At 50.8% G+C, this 20573-nt stretch overlaps 3 protein-coding genes across 4 annotated transcripts; 1 reads left to right on the top strand and 2 right to left on the bottom strand.

The window, feature by feature from the left end:
- The first annotated feature begins 347 nt into the window (after positions 1-347).
- Positions 348-7476, top strand: FOXO4 (forkhead box O4). The gene is made up of 3 exons (XM_041000616.1): positions 348-1220; positions 4603-5644; positions 6000-7476. The coding sequence occupies exons 1-3, from the start codon at positions 765-767 to the stop codon at positions 6005-6007; spliced, it is 1506 nt and encodes a 501-aa protein (XP_040856550.1). The 5' UTR covers positions 348-764; the 3' UTR covers positions 6008-7476.
- A 482-nt stretch (positions 7477-7958) lies between these two features.
- CUNHXorf65 (chromosome unknown CXorf65 homolog) lies at positions 7959-10456 on the bottom strand. Its single transcript, XM_041000651.1, has 6 exons — positions 9992-10456; positions 9790-9876; positions 9462-9596; positions 9053-9121; positions 8237-8418; positions 7959-8082 (listed from the first exon to the last, which is right to left on the bottom strand). The coding sequence occupies exons 1-6, from the start codon at positions 10014-10016 to the stop codon at positions 7990-7992; spliced, it is 591 nt and encodes a 196-aa protein (XP_040856585.1). The 5' UTR covers positions 10017-10456; the 3' UTR covers positions 7959-7989.
- A 96-nt stretch (positions 10457-10552) lies between these two features.
- Positions 10553-14488, bottom strand: IL2RG (interleukin 2 receptor subunit gamma). Of its 2 annotated transcripts, none has more exons than XM_041000628.1 (8): positions 14342-14488; positions 13982-14135; positions 13578-13762; positions 13227-13366; positions 12641-12803; positions 11656-11752; positions 11341-11407; positions 10553-10995 (listed from the first exon to the last, which is right to left on the bottom strand). In XM_041000628.1, exons 1-8 carry the CDS (start codon positions 14457-14459, stop codon positions 10810-10812), a joined length of 1110 nt encoding a protein of 369 aa, XP_040856562.1. In that variant the 5' UTR covers positions 14460-14488; the 3' UTR covers positions 10553-10809. The 2 variants fall into 2 exon arrangements, with proteins under 2 accessions (XP_040856562.1, XP_040856574.1); XM_041000640.1 differs by having other exon boundaries at positions 14354-14488.
- Positions 14489-20573: the final 6085 nt, after the last annotated feature.

Genomic DNA, 20573 nt, shown 5'->3' with positions numbered 1-20573 from the left:
GGGAAGGGCGGGAGATGTAGTCCTCAGGCCAACCAGGGTGGCAAGACAGAAGAACTCGGTTTCCCAACTGGCTCGTCAGGCGCGTGCGCAGATGCCTGCCCCAGCGAGTGGTAAACAGAGACGTCAGGCGGGGGCTGCTGCTTGGAGCAAAACAAAAGGGAAACCCGGGGGGCGGGGGGTGGGGGGGTTTGGTAGGGAAATCGGTACGGGAATTAGAGGGGCTGGGGCCACGAGGACCTGGACCCTATTGAGAGTAGCGAGGGGGGAAAGACGGGGGGAAGGGGGAGCCAGGGGAGGGGCAAGTGACGCGGGGGAGCGGGGCGTGGGGGAGGGCAGTGATCCGGGTGGAGGAAATTTGGGAGGAGTGTCCGGGGGGCAGCAACTTAAAAGGGGGAGGGAACTGCGGCTGAGGAGACGTTCGGTGATGGGAGCGCAATGTATGAGGGGATACGGTGCCTCAGGTTTAAAAGAGCAGGAAGCTGAGTGAGAGGTTGCAGAAAAAGTGCCTTCGCTTAGGCGGAGGTTACAGGTGGTGGCTCGGAGAGAGCTCTGAGGCTGTAGCTGTAGTCGGCAAGAGGATCGGAGAACTGTGTGCAAGGGGCAGCTAGGGGGCTAGCGCCTTGCGGTGAGGGGGGAACTTCGTGACTTTCTGAGGACTGGCAGGAATGTGCCTCCTGGCTCTCGGTGCTTCCCCCCTGGGGGGAGGCATCCTGAGGGACGGTGGCAAGCAGTGATCGCTGAGCCGCGGAGGTCCGACTCCACGTATGGATCCAGGGAATGAGAAATCAGCCACAGAGGCTGCCGCGATCATAGACCTCGATCCCGACTTCGAACCCCAGAGCCGTCCCCGCTCCTGCACCTGGCCCCTTCCCCGACCAGAGCTCACTACTGAGCCGCGCGAGCCGCCAGTGGTGGAGCCTGCTTTGGGAGGAGAGGAGGTACCCACGGAGGGCCACTCAGAACCAATCCTGCTGCCCCCAAGGCTCCCCGAGCCGGCAGGGGGCCCCCAGCCCGGGATCCTGGGGGCTGTAACAGGTCCTCGGAAGGGAGGCTCCCGCCGGAATGCCTGGGGAAATCAGTCATATGCAGAACTCATCAGCCAGGCCATTGAGAGCGCCCCGGAGAAGAGGCTGACCCTCGCCCAGATCTATGAGTGGATGGTCCGCACGGTGCCCTACTTCAAGGACAAGGGTGACAGCAACAGCTCAGCTGGATGGAAGGTAATTTTGCCCCCCCCCCTCCCATTTAGCTCTGACCCCACACCATCCCGCCCAGGGTCCTCCCCCACCTCCTTACTTCTGTGCTGGGGCCCCTTGTGCTGCCTCCCGCTGCCCCTTTGGGAAGCTCAGAGATACACCTTCAATCTCCAGTTAGACAAACATTTACTTAGTACATAGTATATGCCGCACTCACAGCTTGATGCTGAAGGATCAGAGATGAATAAGACACTGTCCCTGCCCTGCAGGAAAAAAAAAAAATTGAATTCTCTGCTCACTGCTCAGCACTCCCAGCACTTTGGCTTGGGCTGCCCCAAACACTTATTCCCACAGAGAAGTCTTTATCCTATGTACAGCAGGACCTGTGTGGATTCCCCACACGAACTTCGCTTCCCCCACCCTCACCCCACACACTTCCCACCTGACACCTTCTCCCCCATTCCTGTGGGATTACTTGGATTCCCTGCTTGCTTTCCAGTACCTCAGTGTAGAGGTACTGTTCTACCCCAAAAGGAGGACGAGGGGTAGCAAAGGGCAAAAAGAGTGCTATGTCTGGGGGAAAGGGAGCTGATTCTATGTCGCAAAAAGAAAATGGGCTGTGAGCTAGTTTCTGTCGCCGTCTACCCTGTAAGAGCAAGAGAATCTCTCTTGTAAGGGCTACCCAAGTTTGCGGGTGGGTGGGAGGGTGGGTGACACTTCATTTACTGTGGAGGAATGTTCGTTGTGAAAAGGAGGTAGGATCCTGGCTTCAGAGCGCAAGCCACCATGAAAATCTTGGGCTGAGAAATATGGGGTCTTAATAAGCAAACTGAGGCGCTTCAGTCCCTCTTGATGTACCTCTGGAGGTGGCGAGGTCAGTATACAACAAAGGCGAGGGTTGAGACAGGCACGCGATCTTTCCCTAGGTGTGAGAGGTGGAGGAATCAGATCTGCACTGTTGTTCGGAGCTGGGCAGGACAGCAGGGACAGCTGACTGAGACCCTTGGCACTATTTCTGGGTAGACTGCCATGCCACAGCCTCAGCTCATAAAGAACTCCCCTCCTTGGACCCAGCCTACACAGCTGTTTTTCTTTTCCCCTTGGTTCATTTTCCAGGCTAGAAGAAATAACCACGAGTTGTTATATTGTGGGAGTATCATCCCTCCTTATAATTTACACTGTTGTGGGCTTTATTGTTTACCAAGTAGTTTTAATTTTTTTTTCTAAAGAAAGAATTTTATTAGTCTTTGCAGCAACTCTGAGATTCCACATTTTGTAGTAGGCAACCTAGGAATAGAGAGGTTAAGATGTTCGCCCAATAGCAGCAGCACAGGTCTAACTATAGCTCAGATCCTCCAAGAAAAGCATGGCTTGTGCACACTAGGATGGTGGCAAAACCAAATCAGGCTGAGCACGGGGCTTCCAGGACTCCGCACACGCTGAAAAAAGGAAGCCTCTGGTCCCAGCTGCCTGTCCTGGTAAGTGTCCAAGGTTGCTCCCACCCCACCAGGGGGCGGCACTCACTTAGAGCAAGAAACCTTGGGTTCCGTGGCTTGGGGAGCAATTAGCAGGCACACCCCTACCTTCCACCAAGGTTCCTAGGGAACTGACCTCTGCAACAAAGGTGCTGTACTGCTTGCTAGTTACAAGGCCTAGAGAAGAAAGGATGAACAAATGGGCCTGGTGAGTAGCAAGCTGTAGGCAACTCATGTGCCAAAAGTCATTGTGGTCCTGTTCCTAGCAGCTCTGGCCCACATGGACAAAGGCGAGTCTTGGAAAAAACCGGGAAGCATCAGTGGAGCCGGTGTAGTGGGAGTGCCATTAGGGACGAGTCCCAGGAGAGGAGGCCTTTGGTAAAGAGCCCGGGAGGAGAAGCTGCTGAAGCATGGCTTCCCAGGCCAAGGGCCTCCTTATCTTAGAACACCAGTCAGAAAAAATGCAAGTGGCTTCTAACTGTTCATATCCCCAGCCTCCTCCTTTCCCCAGCCTTTCTGATGGCCTCCTGAGTTTCTGAACCAGAGAGCTCCAAATGGCCCTAAGGGTAGAGAGATTATATACAAACTCCTAAGAAGTGGGGGAAAGGAGCTGGGAAGAGGTAGGTAGGGAAGAAAAGGGAGTTTGGCGGGACGGCAGGGTGGTGGTGGGGGGGGGGGGACACGAGGGCGGGAGGTGACTGGATTCAAACTTGTGGTGTAAGTAGCCTGTGGTCACCAGGAAGAGTGAACTGCACCTGGGGCTCCAGAAGCAACTAATCTGGGCTCCCCAGACAGCTGGGAAGAAAGGAAAATAAAAGAATCCTTAGTCCAGTGTCACCAGGAAGGGAGGGAGGGAGAAGAACACAGGGCTTCCAATACTCCAGACAGAGCCACAAGGGGAGCCTCTCCACCCCGCGAGTCGGAACAGCGGGGCCACCCACCGTGCAGGCAGTCATGAGCACGAGGGTGTACTGAGTGTGTGCTGTGAGTTGGGTACTCCGAGGGTGCACTTGAGGGCTGTGGGGACTGGGGGACTATCACAGCACCCTTGGTACTCCTATGTGTGATGAGACTAACTACATGAGAATAAACGCACGCCGTGTAGACTGGGCAAAAAGATGTGGGAAACAGATGAAAAATACTGTGCAAGAAATGTGGATAAAAAGAGGTGAGGCTTAAGTTTACGCTTTTAAAAAAAAATGTTTGAATTTGGATTTATTTTTAGTTCTAGTATTAGAAAACCCTTCATCAAATCAAATAAATGTTCCTGTGGGCTAAGGAGAAATTAAACTTGGTCTGGACAAACTAGAAGTTACGGAGGGGACAGCCTTCTAAGAAAAGGAGGAAGGGCAGACTGCAGCTCCTGCGTGAGATACAGTGACAAGCCGGGACTGAATTGAGTTTGAGGATGTGTGTTGTGGAATGGAAGGTGTAAGGCCAGGATCCAGGGCCAAAAAAAAAAAGCGAGGGGGGGGGCGGGGGGCGGGATCTTCCAATCTGAAGTTTAGCTAGCCTACCCAAATGCCCCATGGGCTTTAAGCACTCAGCCTCTTGGGAGAACTGGCTCCAGACAGGGTAAGCCCACCTCGGGCTGGTGTTACATCACTCTCCTATGAACTGTAAGGGAGCCTGTGCTCAGGAAAACAGGTAGAACATGCCTTCCCGCCAGAACCTAGTTTCTTGCACTGGGCCAGGAGTACCTACCTCTCCAATACCCACCAGCCCCAGATACCCCCTCCCCCGCCCGTCCCCTGACCCGGGAGCTTTGTCAGCCAGGGTACAGGACAGGGGCTCACTACTATTTTCGCCTCCCTCTCCCCCGCCCCCCTATTTGACATTCTCTGAGGCTGCAGAGACACCCCTGCTGTGTCCCCGCAACCCCTTTAGACAGCGCCCTCATGCCCCTTTCCTGCTGCCTCTGCCTCTTCCAGAACTCGATCCGTCACAACCTGTCCCTGCACAGCAAGTTCATCAAGGTTCACAACGAGGCCACTGGCAAGAGCTCCTGGTGGATGCTGAACCCCGAGGGAGGCAAGAGCGGCAAGACGCCCCGGCGCAGGGCAGCCTCCATGGATAGCAGCAACAAGCTGCTCCGAGGCCGTAGCAAGGCCCCCAAGAAGAAGCCAGCTGTGCTGCCTGCTCCACCTGAAGGCGCCACCCCGACGAGTCCTCTCAACCACTTCTCCCAGTGGTCGGGCAACCGAGAAGAAGCTGATATGTGGGGCTCCTTCCGTCCACGAAGCAGTTCCAATGCTAGCACAGTCAGCACCCGGCTGTCGCCCATGCAGCCGGAGTCTGAGGTGCTGGCGGAGGAGGAAATCTCTGCCTCAGTCAGCAGCTTTGGAGGGGGGATCCCTCCCACCCTGAATGAAGATCTAGAGCTGTTAGATGGGCTCAATCTCACATCTCCCCATTCCCTGCTGTCCCGGAGCAGCCTCTCTGGCTTCTCTGTGCAGCACACTGGGGTTAGCGGGCCCTTGCACACTTACAGCACCCTCTTCAGCCCAGCAGAGGGGTCCCTGGCAGCAGGAGATGGGTGCTTCTCAGGCTCCCAGTCTCTGGAGGCCCTGCTCACTTCTGATACACCACCACCCCCAGCAGATGTCCTTATGACCCAGGTGGATCCCATTCTTTCCCAGGCTCCAACACTTTTATTGCTGGGGGGGATACCTTCCTCCAATAAGCTGCCTACGGGAGTTGGTCTGTGTCCTAAGGCCCTAGAGGCTCCAGGCCCCAGCAGTCTGGTTCCCAGCCTTTCTATGATAGCACCCCCTCCAGTCATGGGAGGTGCCCCTGTCCCCAAGGCTTTGGGGACTCCTGTGCTCACACCTCCTACTGAAGCTTCAAACCAAGACAGAATGCCTCAGGATCTCGACCTGGATATGTATATGGAAAACCTAGAGTGCGACATGGATAACATCATCAGTGACCTCATGGACGGAGGCGAGGGACTGGACTTCAACTTTGAGCCAGGTACAGCACCTCTCTGATCACCATAGCATTTCACGACCTAAGTCTATCTACTCCTAGTGACTGGTTGGTCCTATGCCAGGGGCGCTTTAGCACCGGGGGTAACCTCAGTTGGGGCATCAGAGGGAGGGTATTAGATGATAGTTTCCAGATGAATCTGTGAGACTCCTCAGCAATGCCTGCCCCTCCAGTATAACTCAGAAAAGATTGTGTGTGTGTGTGTGTGTGTGCGCGCGCGCGCGCGCACCCGCACAAGCAGGCAGTATTTCGGCTGTGCTTGGTGTGAATGGAAATGGTGGAAAATGGCCGTGCCCAAGGATGAGCCTCTTACCTTGTCTTCTATTTCTTCTTCCTACAGATCCCTGAGTCATGGCTGGGAGCCTTGTCCCCCACTTCAGAGGTGGAGCCAGGCGTGTCCGTATATACTCTTATTCCCTTGAGCTCTCCCCAGGGATTTGGGCCCCTGCCTTAGCATAAGGGTGGGGTCTGGGGATGGACATAACATAAACAAACATACCACATACACCACACAGGAAGTTGAGGAAGTTATAAAGCTGCCCCTGCTGGGGCCTCGTTGAGGGGGGAGGGAGTTAGGGGGGTAGGGAGAGGGAAAGGGTTTATTTTCACTGTGCCAATTTTGGGGGGTAAGGCCCTTTCTCAGGAGCCAGCCTCTGCTTCCCCCATTCCCAACCCCTAGGCTTGGTAGCAGGGGTGGGCAGTGCTATTGGAAATGTGAAGTCACCAGTGGCCTTACCCCTGCCTTTGGGAGCAGGATTTTTTTGTAGAGAGTCTTATCTGAGCTGGGCCAGGCTAGGTTGAGCCTGGGATTTTTATGCAGTGGCCCCTTAGGCCAGCGGGGTGGGATGGGGTGGGGGGTGGGGGTATAGGGAACCTGGAAGGGCCAAGGCCTGAGCCCTGGAGTGGCTCGCGAGGCCATGTCACCCTTTGGAAGGCTGCAGATAACAGAAAGGCTTTTTATAAACTTTTAAAGAAATATAAACACAAATATAGAAGATTTTTTAACAGCGGCAAGGTGCTAGTGATGGGAGAAGGCTTGTTTTTTCTTTCTGAGGGCTTCGTCACAGTGACATGATACAAACACTACAGACAAGACTAGGGCAGTCCCGGAAGAAGGGAAGAGGTGGGTGCCATAGCAAATGGGGCCTAGAGCGCCTCCCAGTCAGAAGAAAGGTCTGAGCTAGAGTCTCCTTAAAGCAAAGGCTAAGCCAGGTCCTTTCTTTCTGTCAACTCATGCCTGGGAGTATGCAGTCTTGGGGTGCAGCCACACTCTTGAATGACCCCCATGTGGGTTAGTGTAGAGGTTAGGGAGAATGCATTGAAGGCCTGGAATTTGTCTGAGGCCTTGGGAGGGGGGAGAAGAGGAGAGGAGGATTTAGGGTGGTGAAGTGAGGTACAGAGACCTCCCTGTTCAAGGCCCCTGACAGCTGTCCCTGCCCTTCTTCCCCTAGCCTGACGACAGGGGTTATGTGGAAGTGTGTGTGGTAGCAGGCCAGCGGGGGGAGGGGAGGAACCGGGAAGAGGGAGCTAGGGAGTTTGGCTAAGGGTCTGAGAAATGAGGGGGGAGGGGGGAATGTGGATCAGGTTTACTAGCACCTGCCAGGGAGGCCATCTGGGGCTCCTTCTCCACCCCAGCCCCCAAAGCAGCCCCTCCCCCAGCGCCCTTTGCATTATCCCCTCCCCCACCCCTGCTGTGGGTTCCCATCATTTCCTGTGTCAGCGCCTGGCCTACCCAGATTGTATCATGTGCTTAGATTGGAGTGGGGAAGTGTGTCAAATCAATAAATGAATAAATTCAATAAATGCCTATAACCAGCTCTGGTTTCTGCTGCCTCGCTGCTCCCCTCGGGTTTAGGAGGAGGGAGGCCAAGGGTGGCTGGGTGGGCGGGCAGCCGGGCGGCGGGGACGGACTGCCCTGAGGCAGAGAGGTGAGGGGGTGGGGGAATTTCGGCCTGCAGAGGGGGGCGGGGACTGCGGAGGGGAGGGACACCTAACCCGGGCTGGAGGAGGAGTGCTGTGTCCAAGGCCTCTCAAGGGGAGGTAGTCTGCTTTGAGATGACCCCACCCCCGCATCGGTCCCTCAAAGGCTCATTGTACTAGACCTCAGCCGGGTCTCCTCACCCCCACCCATGCAGCCGCCCCAGCCGTCTCCTGCCTCTCCTGCCGCTCCCAACCACCCTCTGCGCCTCCACGGTGCCCCCTGGGGCTGACTTCGACCTCAGTGCAGATAGTGGGAGAAGGAGCGCGCTTAGAAAAAAAATGAACCTCCCGTTGGATTACAGTCATTTCATACCCATTATTGCTGCTCTCACTTCATTATTTTATTGAGTTTAACGACGCTTCTCCTTCTTGGAAAATCCTACTCGAGGCTTGTAGAGTGGACTTCTGCGACTGGACCCATCTGCATCAGATCGGCCTTTGGACTAGAAAGGGAAAATAAACAGATAACTAAGAAGCCCCCCACCCAAACCCCTGGAGGTTTCTACCAACAGGAGTCAGAAAAGACAGAAGGGTTAGAGGAAGGATAGGATAGGATTGGGAAAGCATGTCCAACTCAGAGAGTGAAGATGAACCTACCCTTTGGCTGAAGGCTGAAGGTGAACCAATCCTTTGTTGGCCGAGGGCCGAGGTGCTGGATTTGGTACCTTTTCCTGGGAGATTCACAGTGGACTCAATGGTAGCAACCTTCTTGGCTTCTTGGGCCCTAAGCATCTTCAGTCTGCTTCTCTCCAGCATGTCACACTGTGTGCGCAGAGCATCTGGGAACCAGGAACAAGTCCCTGCAACCTCCGAGTGCCAGAGACTCTCCCAGTCCTGACACTCCCAGCTTGCAACTGATCAACTACAGTGATCTGGCCTTCGATGGGAAGCAGACCATGGTGACAGGGAGATAGAGATATGCCAAGAAGAAGAGGCCATGCTGTGACAAAATAGGGTAAGCCGCCATGTGCAATGTGGTTGGCAATGCCAACATCCCAAAAGATAGCCAGTTGAAGTCCCCCTTGTTCTGATCAAACTCCGTACTAATGCACCTGAGAAGGCAGTGGAGCATGACTGGAGTACCTGGGCCCCTGCCACCCATGTGGAAGACCCAGATGGAGTTTCATGTTCCTGGCTTTGGCCTGGGTCGGCCCCACTGTTTCAGCCATTTGGGATGTGAACCAGTGGATGAAACATCTCTCTCTTCTCTCTCTGTTACTCTGCCTTTCAAATAAATATAATAAACTTTTTTGTAAGGAAAAGGGACATACCAAGAATATGGCTGAGAAATAAGGGCACATACATGCTCTACCTTGTTTGATCTCAATGTCCCTCCTACCCTGCCTCTCTGTTTGCTGGGCTCCAAGGAGCGTACTCACTTCATGCTCTTCCCTTGCCCATCACACTCCTTACCAAGCATCTCTGGCTCTGGATTCTTGATGAGAGGAACAAAAGCTCTATAGGCATGCTGAAAGCGGGTTCCTGTGAACACAGCAGTGTGCTACCTTATCCCTGTCCCCTGCCACCCCTGTCCCCACCCTCTGGACACCACAGAATGCAAAACCCAAACACTGAGCACTACTTTGAACTTGTGTAACTCATTCCCACCCCTTAGGTATGGGCCCAAGGGTGACTTGTGCACTGTGGAATGGAAGATGGGGAACATGGTGTGTAGGAACATAACCTATCATCATAGAGCCAATGCCTTTTCTTAGGCTGGCCAGAGATTACCAACTTGGATCTAGTGGAGGGTATCCTGTTTTTAAGGACAAGGCTTATCTGTCCTGAGGGCTTTTGCTGAGAAACACAACCAAGCCTCTACCTGGTGCACCACGGTCCACCCTGCATATGTAGTAGGTGCTTCGAGGCGTAAGGAACTTGGTGGCATATTCCCCAGGGGTCTTCATCAGGAAAAACAACTTCATCGTCCCCGCTTCATCACAAAAATCGATGACGACTGGAGAGAGGCCACAGGGTAAATTGGGACAGCTGAGTAAAGAGGGCGGGCAAAGAGGGCCAATGATCCTCTCCCCGGCATGTTGGGGGCAGCTGTGGAGATCCAAGAAATTCCCTTCTCCTCAGGAGGAGAATTCGGAGCCTAGAAACGACCCTACTCCCTTAGACCCTTGACCCTTACCCAAACTCCTCACCTTTTTTGCGCAAGCCTAATTTCTTCCGAGCATAATGCAGCAACAACAGGACAGAGCAGTTGGTATTGGCCAGAAAATGCTGATCATCTGAGGAGAGATGGGATGGGGAACGTGGTGGACACTCCTCTAATTACAAACATCCCTGTGATCGTCACCGCCCTCCCATCCCCAGCACAGACCCCGGCTCTGGGCTGCCCTTCACCTCCATATTTGACGTAGATGAACATGTTCTCAAGGTCTCAGTCTTCGTTGGTACGAGTCATGCAGCAGCAGGCTGCTTTCCAGGAGTTCTGAGGGATCCAGGGAGCACATAGGGTTGGGGGATGGGGTAGGTAGGTGGAACTCATAGGTTGAGTAGGCTCAGACTGAGCAGACAGGAGACAGCCATGGACACTTGTGTTGGGCAGGACCAGAGGCTGCAGTTGAGGGATTATGATGTCAGAAGTGGCTCCTGTGGCAGCAATTGGAGTAAGGATAGGCAGAGGAGCAATTGGGCAGGGTCAGGATCAGATTTCTGGGGAGACTTGAAGGGAAGTCAGGGAGAGCGTGGTCAGTTTCATTCTAACTCGGATCCTGGAATGACTACAAAACACCTGGAGAAAAATAAGTCTCCAAAACTTACTCTTGCCAGCTCATTTTGAGTATGATCACTTCCACAATGTGATTACCACTCTGTTTTCTTACCTTCAGCACCATGCCTTCTATCCTCATTATAATCCATCCTTCCCCTGCTCTCTGTGGCACCATAACAGACATTCTTGAGAATTATCAAAAGAAACTTTATTTTGCATTGGTTTAGGAACAACTGAAGCGCAGATAGAAAGAGGGATGGGGGAGAAGGGGGTACAGAAAGGAAGGGTCACCACATTGTAAGAGACAAGAAACATAAGGGACAAAGGGGCAATTCTTCAGTAGTGGAGACTAAATGAAGGGGATTGATACACAGGGCACAAAATTCAAAATTATCCACAGTGGAGCAAAGTGAGCATAGGACCCTGAGGGTTCTGGTGGGAGAGAGGGTTATGTTTCAGGCTTCAGGTTGTAACATGGTGGGGCCCAGTAGGGGCTATGCTGGCTGCAGGGGGAGCCCCCAGGCCCCTCTCCCAGGGTGCCCCCTTTTGGGGGGATCTCACTGACGTGGCAGAGCCGTTCGCTGTAGTCTGGCTGCAGACTCTCCGCCAGTCCCTTAGATACACCACTCCAGGCCTAAAGACAGATATCTCCAGGTCAGAGGTCAAATGCAGACAGGAAGTATAAGACCCAGGCTCTGCGCCAACAGAGGTCTCGAGATATCTGCAACCACTATGATCACAGAAGGAACACACAGACTTCTGGGCCCCCAAAAACCGCTGTTTCCATCTGTCTCACCCAATCTCTAATCTGTCATGTGTGTGTTCTCTCTCTCTCCTCAACCCATCCCCCCTTTGGTTGGCCACAGACCGACAGTTAGTGCAGGCTCCTCTCCCCTCCCCTCACCCTCCACCTACTCTGTCTTGCTAGTAGGCAGTTGGCAGTTGACAGACTGCAGTATGCATATGACAGCATTCTCACCGAAAAGTTCCCGTGGTATTCCGTAACCAGATCCTCTAGATTTTTCAGGGTGGGAATCGGGGGCATCCTGAGGCAAGAGAAAGAGAGAGCAGAAGCACACAAGTTAAAACTTTTCTTTTATTACCACTCTCCCAGTTGTCTCAGAAGCAACGAAGTAATTTTCTCTGTTCTTCCCGCCTGTAACTTCCACAACCAAGCCCTCTTGGTTGATCCCTCATTCCTATCTCAGCTTCTACTCCTAGACACGCTACTATAAGCCTCCTCCATTACTGACAGACACCCCTACTTCATTTCGAGGGCTCCCTGAGATCTCACCGTTCCAGCCAGCAATACACACAGATGAGGACAAAAATCAGTCCCATGGTGCCGATGGGAATAAGCACAGCTTTCAAAGCAAACAGGGAAGGATTCTCTAAAGAAAAAAAAAAGGGGCAATGGATCTCATGTTTGTGGTGTCCCCACTCTACATGCATAGACAGTCATAGAACCCCCAGCTCTTATCAGACACTGTACAAAACACATTCCCTGTGCTTCTTTTTAAATGTGTATTTTCATCTAATTGAAGCGCCGAGTGACAGAGAAAGAAACAGAGATGGATCTTCCATCACTCCGTAAATAGCCACAGCAGCCAAATCTGATCCAGGGTAAATCCAGGATCCAGAAATTCCATGTGAGTCTTATATATTGGTGATAGAGACCTGAATACTTAACCCATCATCAGCTGCCTCCCAGGGTTCATCATCAGGGAAATGGATCAGAAGTGGAGCATCTAAGACTCAAACCAGCACTCCATTATGGGATGTGAGCATCCCACGTGGCAGCTTATTCCGGGGCACCACAGTACTCACCCCACATTCCCTACATTTAATCCCCACACAACAGCTCCTGAGAGGGTGGGACAATTAGTATCCCCACTTTATCTATGAACAAGCAGGATCAAAAAGATTACTGATGTGCCCAAGGCTAAAGAGGTAGCATGTGGCACAGCCTCAGTCTGGTTTCAAAGCCACTGTCCCTGTGCAAGCTCTCTGAGAATACTGACCAGGGGAATATTCCCTCCTACTTCGCCCCTGAGCAGCGCTTGGCTCCCTTCTCAAGCCACTCTCCTACTCTAAAAAATTCATGGAACCAACCCTACACAGAAAAATTCTGCTTCTGAAGGATTAGAGTTGAAGACTGAAGGGAAAAGGGGCACCCACTGTAGAGGCTTAGGACTAAGGAAGCAGAACAAAAAATGGTCGTGTTACTAGGTTGGGGTGGAGAGTTCACAGTTGGGTTTCTGCACTAGGGCCTGTTTTACCCTTTGAAGTGTTTCTCCCCCAGTGGATTGGGTGGCTCCATTCACTCCAGTACTGAGCACTTCCACACAAGGGGTTAAAGCGGCTCCGGACGCGGAATGTGTAGAATTTCTGTCCATCCACACTGGGAAGGGAGAAGCTGTGCCTGTGGCGCACTGGTTGTTCCTTGGGAGGAATGAGGGTGGCAGTAGAGTGGGTGTCAGTAAAAGAGGTCAATATTAACGCACAGCCCTGCCCACTGCCAGCACTATCTTTTTTCCCCCACCTCTTTTCTGAAGAAAACCGGTTCTGGTTCTTCCTACCTCTCGTCACAACCTTCTCAAGCCAGGCTCTCCTTGGATCTAATGTCCCCACTCCCTTAAAGGCTTCCTTTTGTTTACTTGTCTCTGGTACAGGTACCAAAATCTAAATGAAAACTCACTGAGGATGAAAGCGAAAGGAGTTGGAAGAGGGTGGGGTATGGGGGGCAGACAAACCCGGAGGTAAAGAACAAGGAGATTGGCTCTTAGATCCTTCTCTCTGGCTGACTGAACCCTTTACCCCAGTTGTTTGGCCTTAGCAGCTACATTCAGGTCCTCAGCCACTCACGGTCCAGCCGTGATCCCAGTCACTCCGATACTGCACCAGGTGCTCCAAACAATGGTTTAGGTATCTGTTCGTCCAGCTGAGTTCTAGCTGAGATTCACTCAGGTTGAGAAGTGTTAGATTCTCTGGAGCCCATGGAATCACTGCAGATAGGCGAATACATGGTCACTTCCCTGGCCTAGGCAAGTCGGAATCTTGAAAGCAACAGCTCTTCTCCCTTCTTTCTCCTTTCCCCACCCTCTGCCTCCTCGTTTCCACCCACATCTCCTTAAGGTAAAAGAACACTACTCTACAGGCTCCAGAACCCCCCAACATCACTGTGACTCTTTACCTCCCTTTCTTTCCCCACATTACCCAGATTCTGCAGTTTTAGCTTCCACATGGCCTGCCTCCTGGGTTCCCATGGGTCCTGGAGCTGGACAACAAATGTTTGATAGAGCTGGATCTCTTGTTTTGGCAACCAACAGCCAGATGTGATTTTTTCAGAGAATATATAGTAGCCACACTCCCGGAATTTAGAATTATCAGTATTCTCATACCTGGAGAAGGAAAGTTTAGAAGAAAGAGGGTCAGTGGGGGCAAATTTGGGTAATACAGGTATCCACAGCACAGCTTCATCTCCTTGGAACTGCCTTATGACATAGCCGATGAGAAAATAGTGGGGTGCCTGGCCGCCCTCTTTCTTGGTCCATGTGCAATCTCTCTCATCCAGCCCACCACCCCTTCCTCCCTGAGCTCCCCTCCTTCCCTTCTCATACCGATAGTGCAGAGTCAGGTTGGTAGGCTGGGGCTCGGAGCTGCTGTTCCAAGTACAATTCATGTATTCGACATTGAACACAAAGCATTGAACTTCTGGGAGGGGCAGGGTAGAAACACTGAGGGACTCAGGGGACAGAGAAGTTGGGAAGAAATCTGGGTCGGGGAGAAAATAATGGAGGGGAAAGAGAGAAGAAATGGTGATCAGGAGAAGAAATACCATAAGACAGGGAACACTTCCCCTCACCCTCCCCACTTCACTCTTCAATTCGGCCCACGTTGTATTCATGCACACTGGGAGGATCCAGATTTCTATGGGGTGCCTTCCCACAGCTTCCCTTCTCCCCAACCCCCTCCAGTACCAGCTTGCCCACCAGTTGCGTCTTCATTCCCAATGGGTGTGGAGAGCCTCTGGTTCAGCCCCACCCCCAGCAGCTGCAGGAACAAAAAGGATAGCAGTGGCAATGGCGGCTTCAACATGGCGCTTCCTCTTCGCTTTCTCTTCGTCCCCTGGGTGCAGTCTGTGTCAGAAACCTGGGCCCCTCCCCACGAACACCATTTCCTTGTCTCATAGCTTCCGGTGGAAAGAACCTTTGAAACCAGGGGTTTACAGAAGTGTGGTAAAGACTGTGACACGGGCTGAACCCTCCCAGGAGTCGAGATGTTACTGGAAGGTTGTAGTAAATACAGACCGAGGCTGGGGACACAATAATGTCACAGACTGAAGAATCGGCAGACAGCCTAGATCCTGCGAAGGATCTGCTCACCGCTACCACCATTCCCAGCCACTTTCTCCTTTAAGCCATGACATTGTAGAGGGGGAGGTGCTAATGCCCCACACCCACTCATGCTCCTTGGTTCATCACTCCTAACTGCCAAAGGTCTAGTGTCTTAGGAGAATGGAAAATACTGTCTGTCTCAGCTCCGGAGGCTAGCTTTCCTCTGACCTCATCTAAACCAGAACACCCACCCCCAGCTGCTGCTGGAGCTGAGCTCCTGTTAAGACAGACCAGTAAGGAAGTCAGACCTAGAAAGAGACTCTGGAAACAGAGGAGCAACAATGTTAGCTTCAGACTCTCCCATCTTTGCCCTAAATCTGCTTATTTCCCTGTCTTCCCTATCTCAGTTAATATTATCATCAGCCTCTCAGTCAGTCACCGAGGATCAGAACCTCAGAATAATCTTCAATTCCTCTCTCTCACCCTGAGAATCCAATCATCTCTGCTTCTGTGGTGTTTCACCCAGCAGTTTCCTCCTTTCCATTACCACAGCTAGTTTGCTAAATCAGCCTTTCATTATGGCTAGTCATGATTATTACTAGAACTCACCAGAAGGTCTTCCTTTCTAAAGGTCCCCTGCCCTCAAATCCATGCTTCGTTATGTTGCCGGATTCACCTTCCCTGAAACACAGAGCTAACCAGAGAAGCTCTTTACCAAAATGTTTAATTTAGCAAGTAGTTATTGAATCTTTATTCCTCATTGGTGCCAAACAATGTGCTTATGCTCTGGGAATACATAGATAAGTAAGACATCCTATTCCTTCCAGAAGCTCATAGATAAGCGGGGTGGGGGGGGAGCATAGACGTGAAGATACTACAAAACGCATGAACACAGAAGAGGAAGTAACTACACTCACCAGTGTGGCGTAGTTCAGGGAGGTCTCGTTAAGGACATCCTGTTTGATTGGCATCTTAAAGATGGAGTCAAATTGTACCAGACAAAAAGGAGCTAGGAGGAAATCAGGTAGAACAGAGCACTTGGAGGGTGAGCATTGCGACACAATAGCTAGACTGCCATTTGAGATGCCATAACCTCTACTGGACTGCCTGGGTTCAGGTCCCACCACCAGTTCCGTTAGTGACTTTCTGCTAATTCATACCTTGTAAGGCAGCAAGCACTTGGGTTCCCTGCTTACCCATGTGGGCATCCTGGATGGAGTGAGTTCTGGGCCCAGGCTGTTGTGGGCTTTTGTGGAGTCAATCAGAGGCTGGAAAACATGTGTATGTAAAATCTTGCTCTCTCTCACTCTGCCTTACAAATAAATAACACTTTCTAAAGTATTATTTCTGGGCCCGGCACGGTGGCGCAGTGGCGCAGTGGTTAAGGTCCTTGCCTTGCACATACAGGGATCCCATATGGGCGCCGGTTCTATCCCGGCAGCCCCACTTCCCATCCAGCTCCCTGCCTGTGGCCCGGGAAAGCAGTCGAGAATGGCCCAAAGCTTTGGGACCCTGCACCCGTGTGGGAGACCCGGAAGAGGCTCCTGGCTTCGGACCGGCATAGTATCGGCCGTTGTGCTCACTTAGGGAGTGAATCATCGGACGGAAGATCTTCCTCTCTGTCTCTTCTCTCTGTATATCCGCCTTTCCAATAAAAAATAATAAAAATAAATCTTAAAAAAAGTATTATTTCTTACATTTATTTTATTTTTATTTTAAAGACAGAATTACAGAGAGGAGAGACAGAGAACAGGAGCTACTATCTGCCGTTTCATTCCCCACATGGTCAAAATGGTCAAAACTGAGCCAACCTGAAAGCCAGGAGCTTCTTCCAGGTCTCCCACATGGATGTCCAGGCCCAAGGACCTTTACCTTCCTTTGCTGCTTTCAGAGACCATTAGCAGAAAACTGGATTGGAAGTGGAGCAGACTGACACCCATTTGGAATTCCATATGAAGGATTAGCTTGGTATACCATGGCACCAAACCCTAAATAAAACCCTAAATAAAACCTGCTTAATTGAAAGTCTGAAGAAAACTGGATCATATGACGCAGGGTGTGTATAAGTTTGGTAGGGTTACCATAACTATTTATCCCAAACTGGGTCACTTTAAACAACAGAAAATTCATTTTGTTACAATTCTGGAGGTCAGAAATCTGAAATCAAGGTATCCCCAGGGTTGGTTTCTTCTGGCCACTCCAGGGAACAATTTGTTCCATATCTCCCTCTCCTAGCTTCTGATGGCTTCCAGCAATTCTTGGCATTTCTTTGTTTTTACACATGTCATTCCAGTGATATGCTGTAGTCAGTTAAGCCAGCACCTGCAACGCCAGCATCTGATACGAGCACTGGCTGGGGTCCCAGCTACTCCATTTCCAATTCTACTCCATGCTAATGCACTTGGGAAAGCAGTGGAAAATGGCACAAGTACTTGGGCTTCTGCTGTCCATGTAGAAAAATCAGGATGGAGTTCATTGGCCTGGCCCAGCCTTAGTCATTGCAGGTATCTGGAAAGTAAACCAGTGGATGGAAGGTCTCATTGACTTTCTATAGCTGAAATTAACCTTTCCCTATCTTTTCGTGGTTCAAAATAGCCAAAATCCAGAACACTAACATCATCAAATGCAGGTGAGAACACAGGGCAACAGAAACTCATTTCTTTTTGGTGGGAATGTGAAACTGAATAGTCGCTTTAAAAACCAGCTTGGCAGGTTTTTTTGTTTTGTTTTGTTTCATGTTTTTGTTTTTTAACCAAATTAAACATACTTTGGGGTCCTGGAGTGGTAGACTAGAAGTCCTTGCCTTGCATGTTCTGGGATCCTGTATGGTCACCGGTTCGTATCCCAGCTGCTCCACTTCCCATCCAGCTCCCTGCTTGTGGCCTGGAAGGGCAGTGGAGGGCTGCACAAAGCCTTGGGACTCTGCACCTGCACAGGAGACTGGAGAAGGCTCCTGGCTTCAGATTGGCTCAGTTCTGGCTGTGCAGCCACTCAGGGAGTGAACCAGTGGATGGAGGATCTTTCTTTCTATAAATCTCACTTTCCAATAAAAATCTTTAAAAAGAAATTGAAACAAACAAACAAAAAAACACTTTCACTAGAAGATTAAATAGTTGTGATCCTTGGTATTGACCAGAAAGGAGTTGAAAACTAGTATCCACATAGAAATCTGAAGAACAGATTTTTCTTATTAAATTTTGATGTTTTCAATTTAAAATAAAATTGGACATCTTCAGTAAGCATATACATGTAAGTGTATATAGATTCACGTATTTCTTTGAAAGATAGAGTTACTAGAAGTGAGGGAGAAACAGAATCTTCCACTCACTAGTTCATTTTCCAAACAGCTGCAATGGCTAGGACTGAACCAGGCTGAAGCCAGGAGCCTGGAACTTCATTTGGGTCTCCCACATAAGTGGTGGGGGTTGGGGGGCAAGCACTTGAACCTTCTTGCACTGCTTTCATACATGTATGAGTCAGGAGCTGGATGGGAAGTTGGAGCAGCTGGGAAACCTTGTGCGATAGCTTGATTGGCTAATCTTCCCCCTTCAATGCCGGCATCCCATATGGGCATCAGTTCATGTCCTGGTTGCTCCACTTCCCATCCAGCTCCTTACTTTTGGCCTGGGAAAGCAGTAGAGGATGGCCCAATGCCTTGGGACCCTGCACCCATATGGGAGACCTGAAAGAGGCTCCTGGATCCTGGCCTCTGATCAGCTCAGCTCTGGCCATTATAGCTCTGGTCATTTGGGGAGTGAACCAGCAGATGGAAAATCTTCCTGTCTCTCCTTCTCTCTGTAGATCTGTCTTTCCAATAAAAATAAATAAATTTAAAAAAAAGAGAGAGAGAGAGAGAGAGAAGTGGAACAGCCAGAACTTAAACCAATACTCATATGGGATGATGGTGTCTCAGGCTACCACTTAACCTGCTGCAGTTCAATGCCAGTCCTCAGGTTATTTTTTTGTTATTATTATCTTTCTAGAGCAATAAGGTTTTATTGAGCTTGGACTGAGTCCTCCATGAATCTTGAGAATCTCTGTGAATTCGTTTTTCTTTCTTTCTTTTTTTTTTTAAAAAGATTTATTTATTTTTATTACAAAATTATATAAAAAGAGGAGGAGAGACAGAGAGAAATATCTTCTGTCTGATCTATCACATCCCAAGTGACTTAAATGGCCGGTGCTGCCCCAATCCGAAGCCAGGAGCTCTTCTGGGTCTCCCACATGGATGCAGGGTCCCAAGGCTTTGGGCCGTTCTCGACTGCTTTCCCAGGCCACAGGTAGGGAGCTGGATGGGAAGCAGGGCCACCGGGATTAGAACCGGTGCTCATATGGGATCCTGGCACGTTCAAGGGGAGGACTTTAGCTGTTAGGCCACGGTGCCGGGCCGTGTTCTTTTTCTTCTATACATTCTTTTCAGCCTGTTTCTTTCTTTCTTTTTTTTTTTTTTTATTTTGTCAATCTTTACATAGTTAATTTGGGCAAAAAGGGTCAAGGGCTACAGGAAAGTGGGTAATACTATTATTTCCATATTGTTTCCTTCATATATCTGAGGTAGAGGGGGATATTGAGGGAGAAGCCCCACCCGATTTCCCACCCACCCCAAGTCCCACATGTGGGGCATGCTCTGAGATACTCGTTGAAGTGGTTTCAATAGGTCACCAGTTTTGAAATTGCTGCCAATCTTGCCTCTCCAAACACGATGAGGTCGTTGAAAAATCCATTAATTGACATTATCCATCATAGCATCTCTATTTGCCCGGTATTTTGTTGCCAGCCTATAGCTGAGGTGGTTGATTAACTTGTTCCATCTTCTGTCCCTTCATGGTTTGGGTTCTGAACCTGGCATTTCAATTGGGGAGATCACCAAAGAAACTTCGTCTGAGGTGTTCCCAGGCCAGATACTTGTATGTACCAGCAAGCACAGGGCCCAGCACAGTCCATTACCCAGTCAGCTGGTAGTTGCAATTGCTGGGTTGGTTCTGTTTTCAGCCCCGCCTTCTACTGGAACCAATGGGTGTTGCAGTCAAGCCTGGTTCTGCACAGCACATACTCGGTCTTCACCTAAACCAGTGGGAGCTGCATCCTGATGAGAGCGGTCCACAATAACCCCCACCAGGCCCACCCCCTACCCTGGTTTGCCAATATGTGTGGCAGACCAGTCCAATCTGTCCCACATCCCCCCTGGCTCTCGTACATGGCAAATGGCATTGAAGCTTGGATCCATCTAACCAGCTCAACAGTCAAGCCTTCATGGGTGTGGTTGAGTGCCTCTCTGTCTAGCTACCCCAGCCCCTGTCCTAGTTCTCGTGCCCTCCCGTGGGAGTGGTAACCCAAGAGGGAGGAACCCACTATTTCCCTCCCAGGTCTCTCACTCCCGGATTGTGCACTTTCCAGGTGGTTCTGCAGTTTAACTTGACAGGATTAGCCCCAGCGCCAGTTTCTGCCAGCTGATTTCGGCCTGTTTCTGTAGCATCAATGAGATATGATTTTTCTTTCTTTTCTTTCTTATCTTTCTCTTTCATTAATGGATCTTGGCCTTCTCTTTGCCCTTTTCCCCTCTTCCAGGCTGGCTGTCACTGCCTGGTACTTCCTGCCAAACTCATGAGCCAGTCATCTCAGGTAGGGAACTTGAGACACAGAACCTTGAGGGCCACAGGAGCCACCATTCACATTTTCTTGTCATAGGGCATGGAGTGGACTGAACACCTTGAAGTGGTCCAGTGTACCATGAGGTATTGTGGGGCCACATGCCTTGTTCAGCTTGCCAAAGAGTACAGGGCATGCCCCAGAGATGAAGGCGCTACAAAAATATTCAGCATTCATATCCACTCAAGGAGGGAGGCTGGGTACTTGAGCTTGTTTTTTTTTTTTT

This window comes from Ochotona curzoniae, unplaced genomic scaffold (assembly GCF_017591425.1).
Source record: "Ochotona curzoniae isolate NIBS_2020 unplaced genomic scaffold, NIBS_Ocur_1.0 contig_1274, whole genome shotgun sequence".
In the NCBI taxonomy this organism is placed as follows: Eukaryota; Metazoa; Chordata; class Mammalia; order Lagomorpha; family Ochotonidae; genus Ochotona; species Ochotona curzoniae.
The sequence above is the reverse complement of the archived record's forward strand: the minus strand, read 5'-3'. Positions and strand labels throughout refer to the sequence as shown.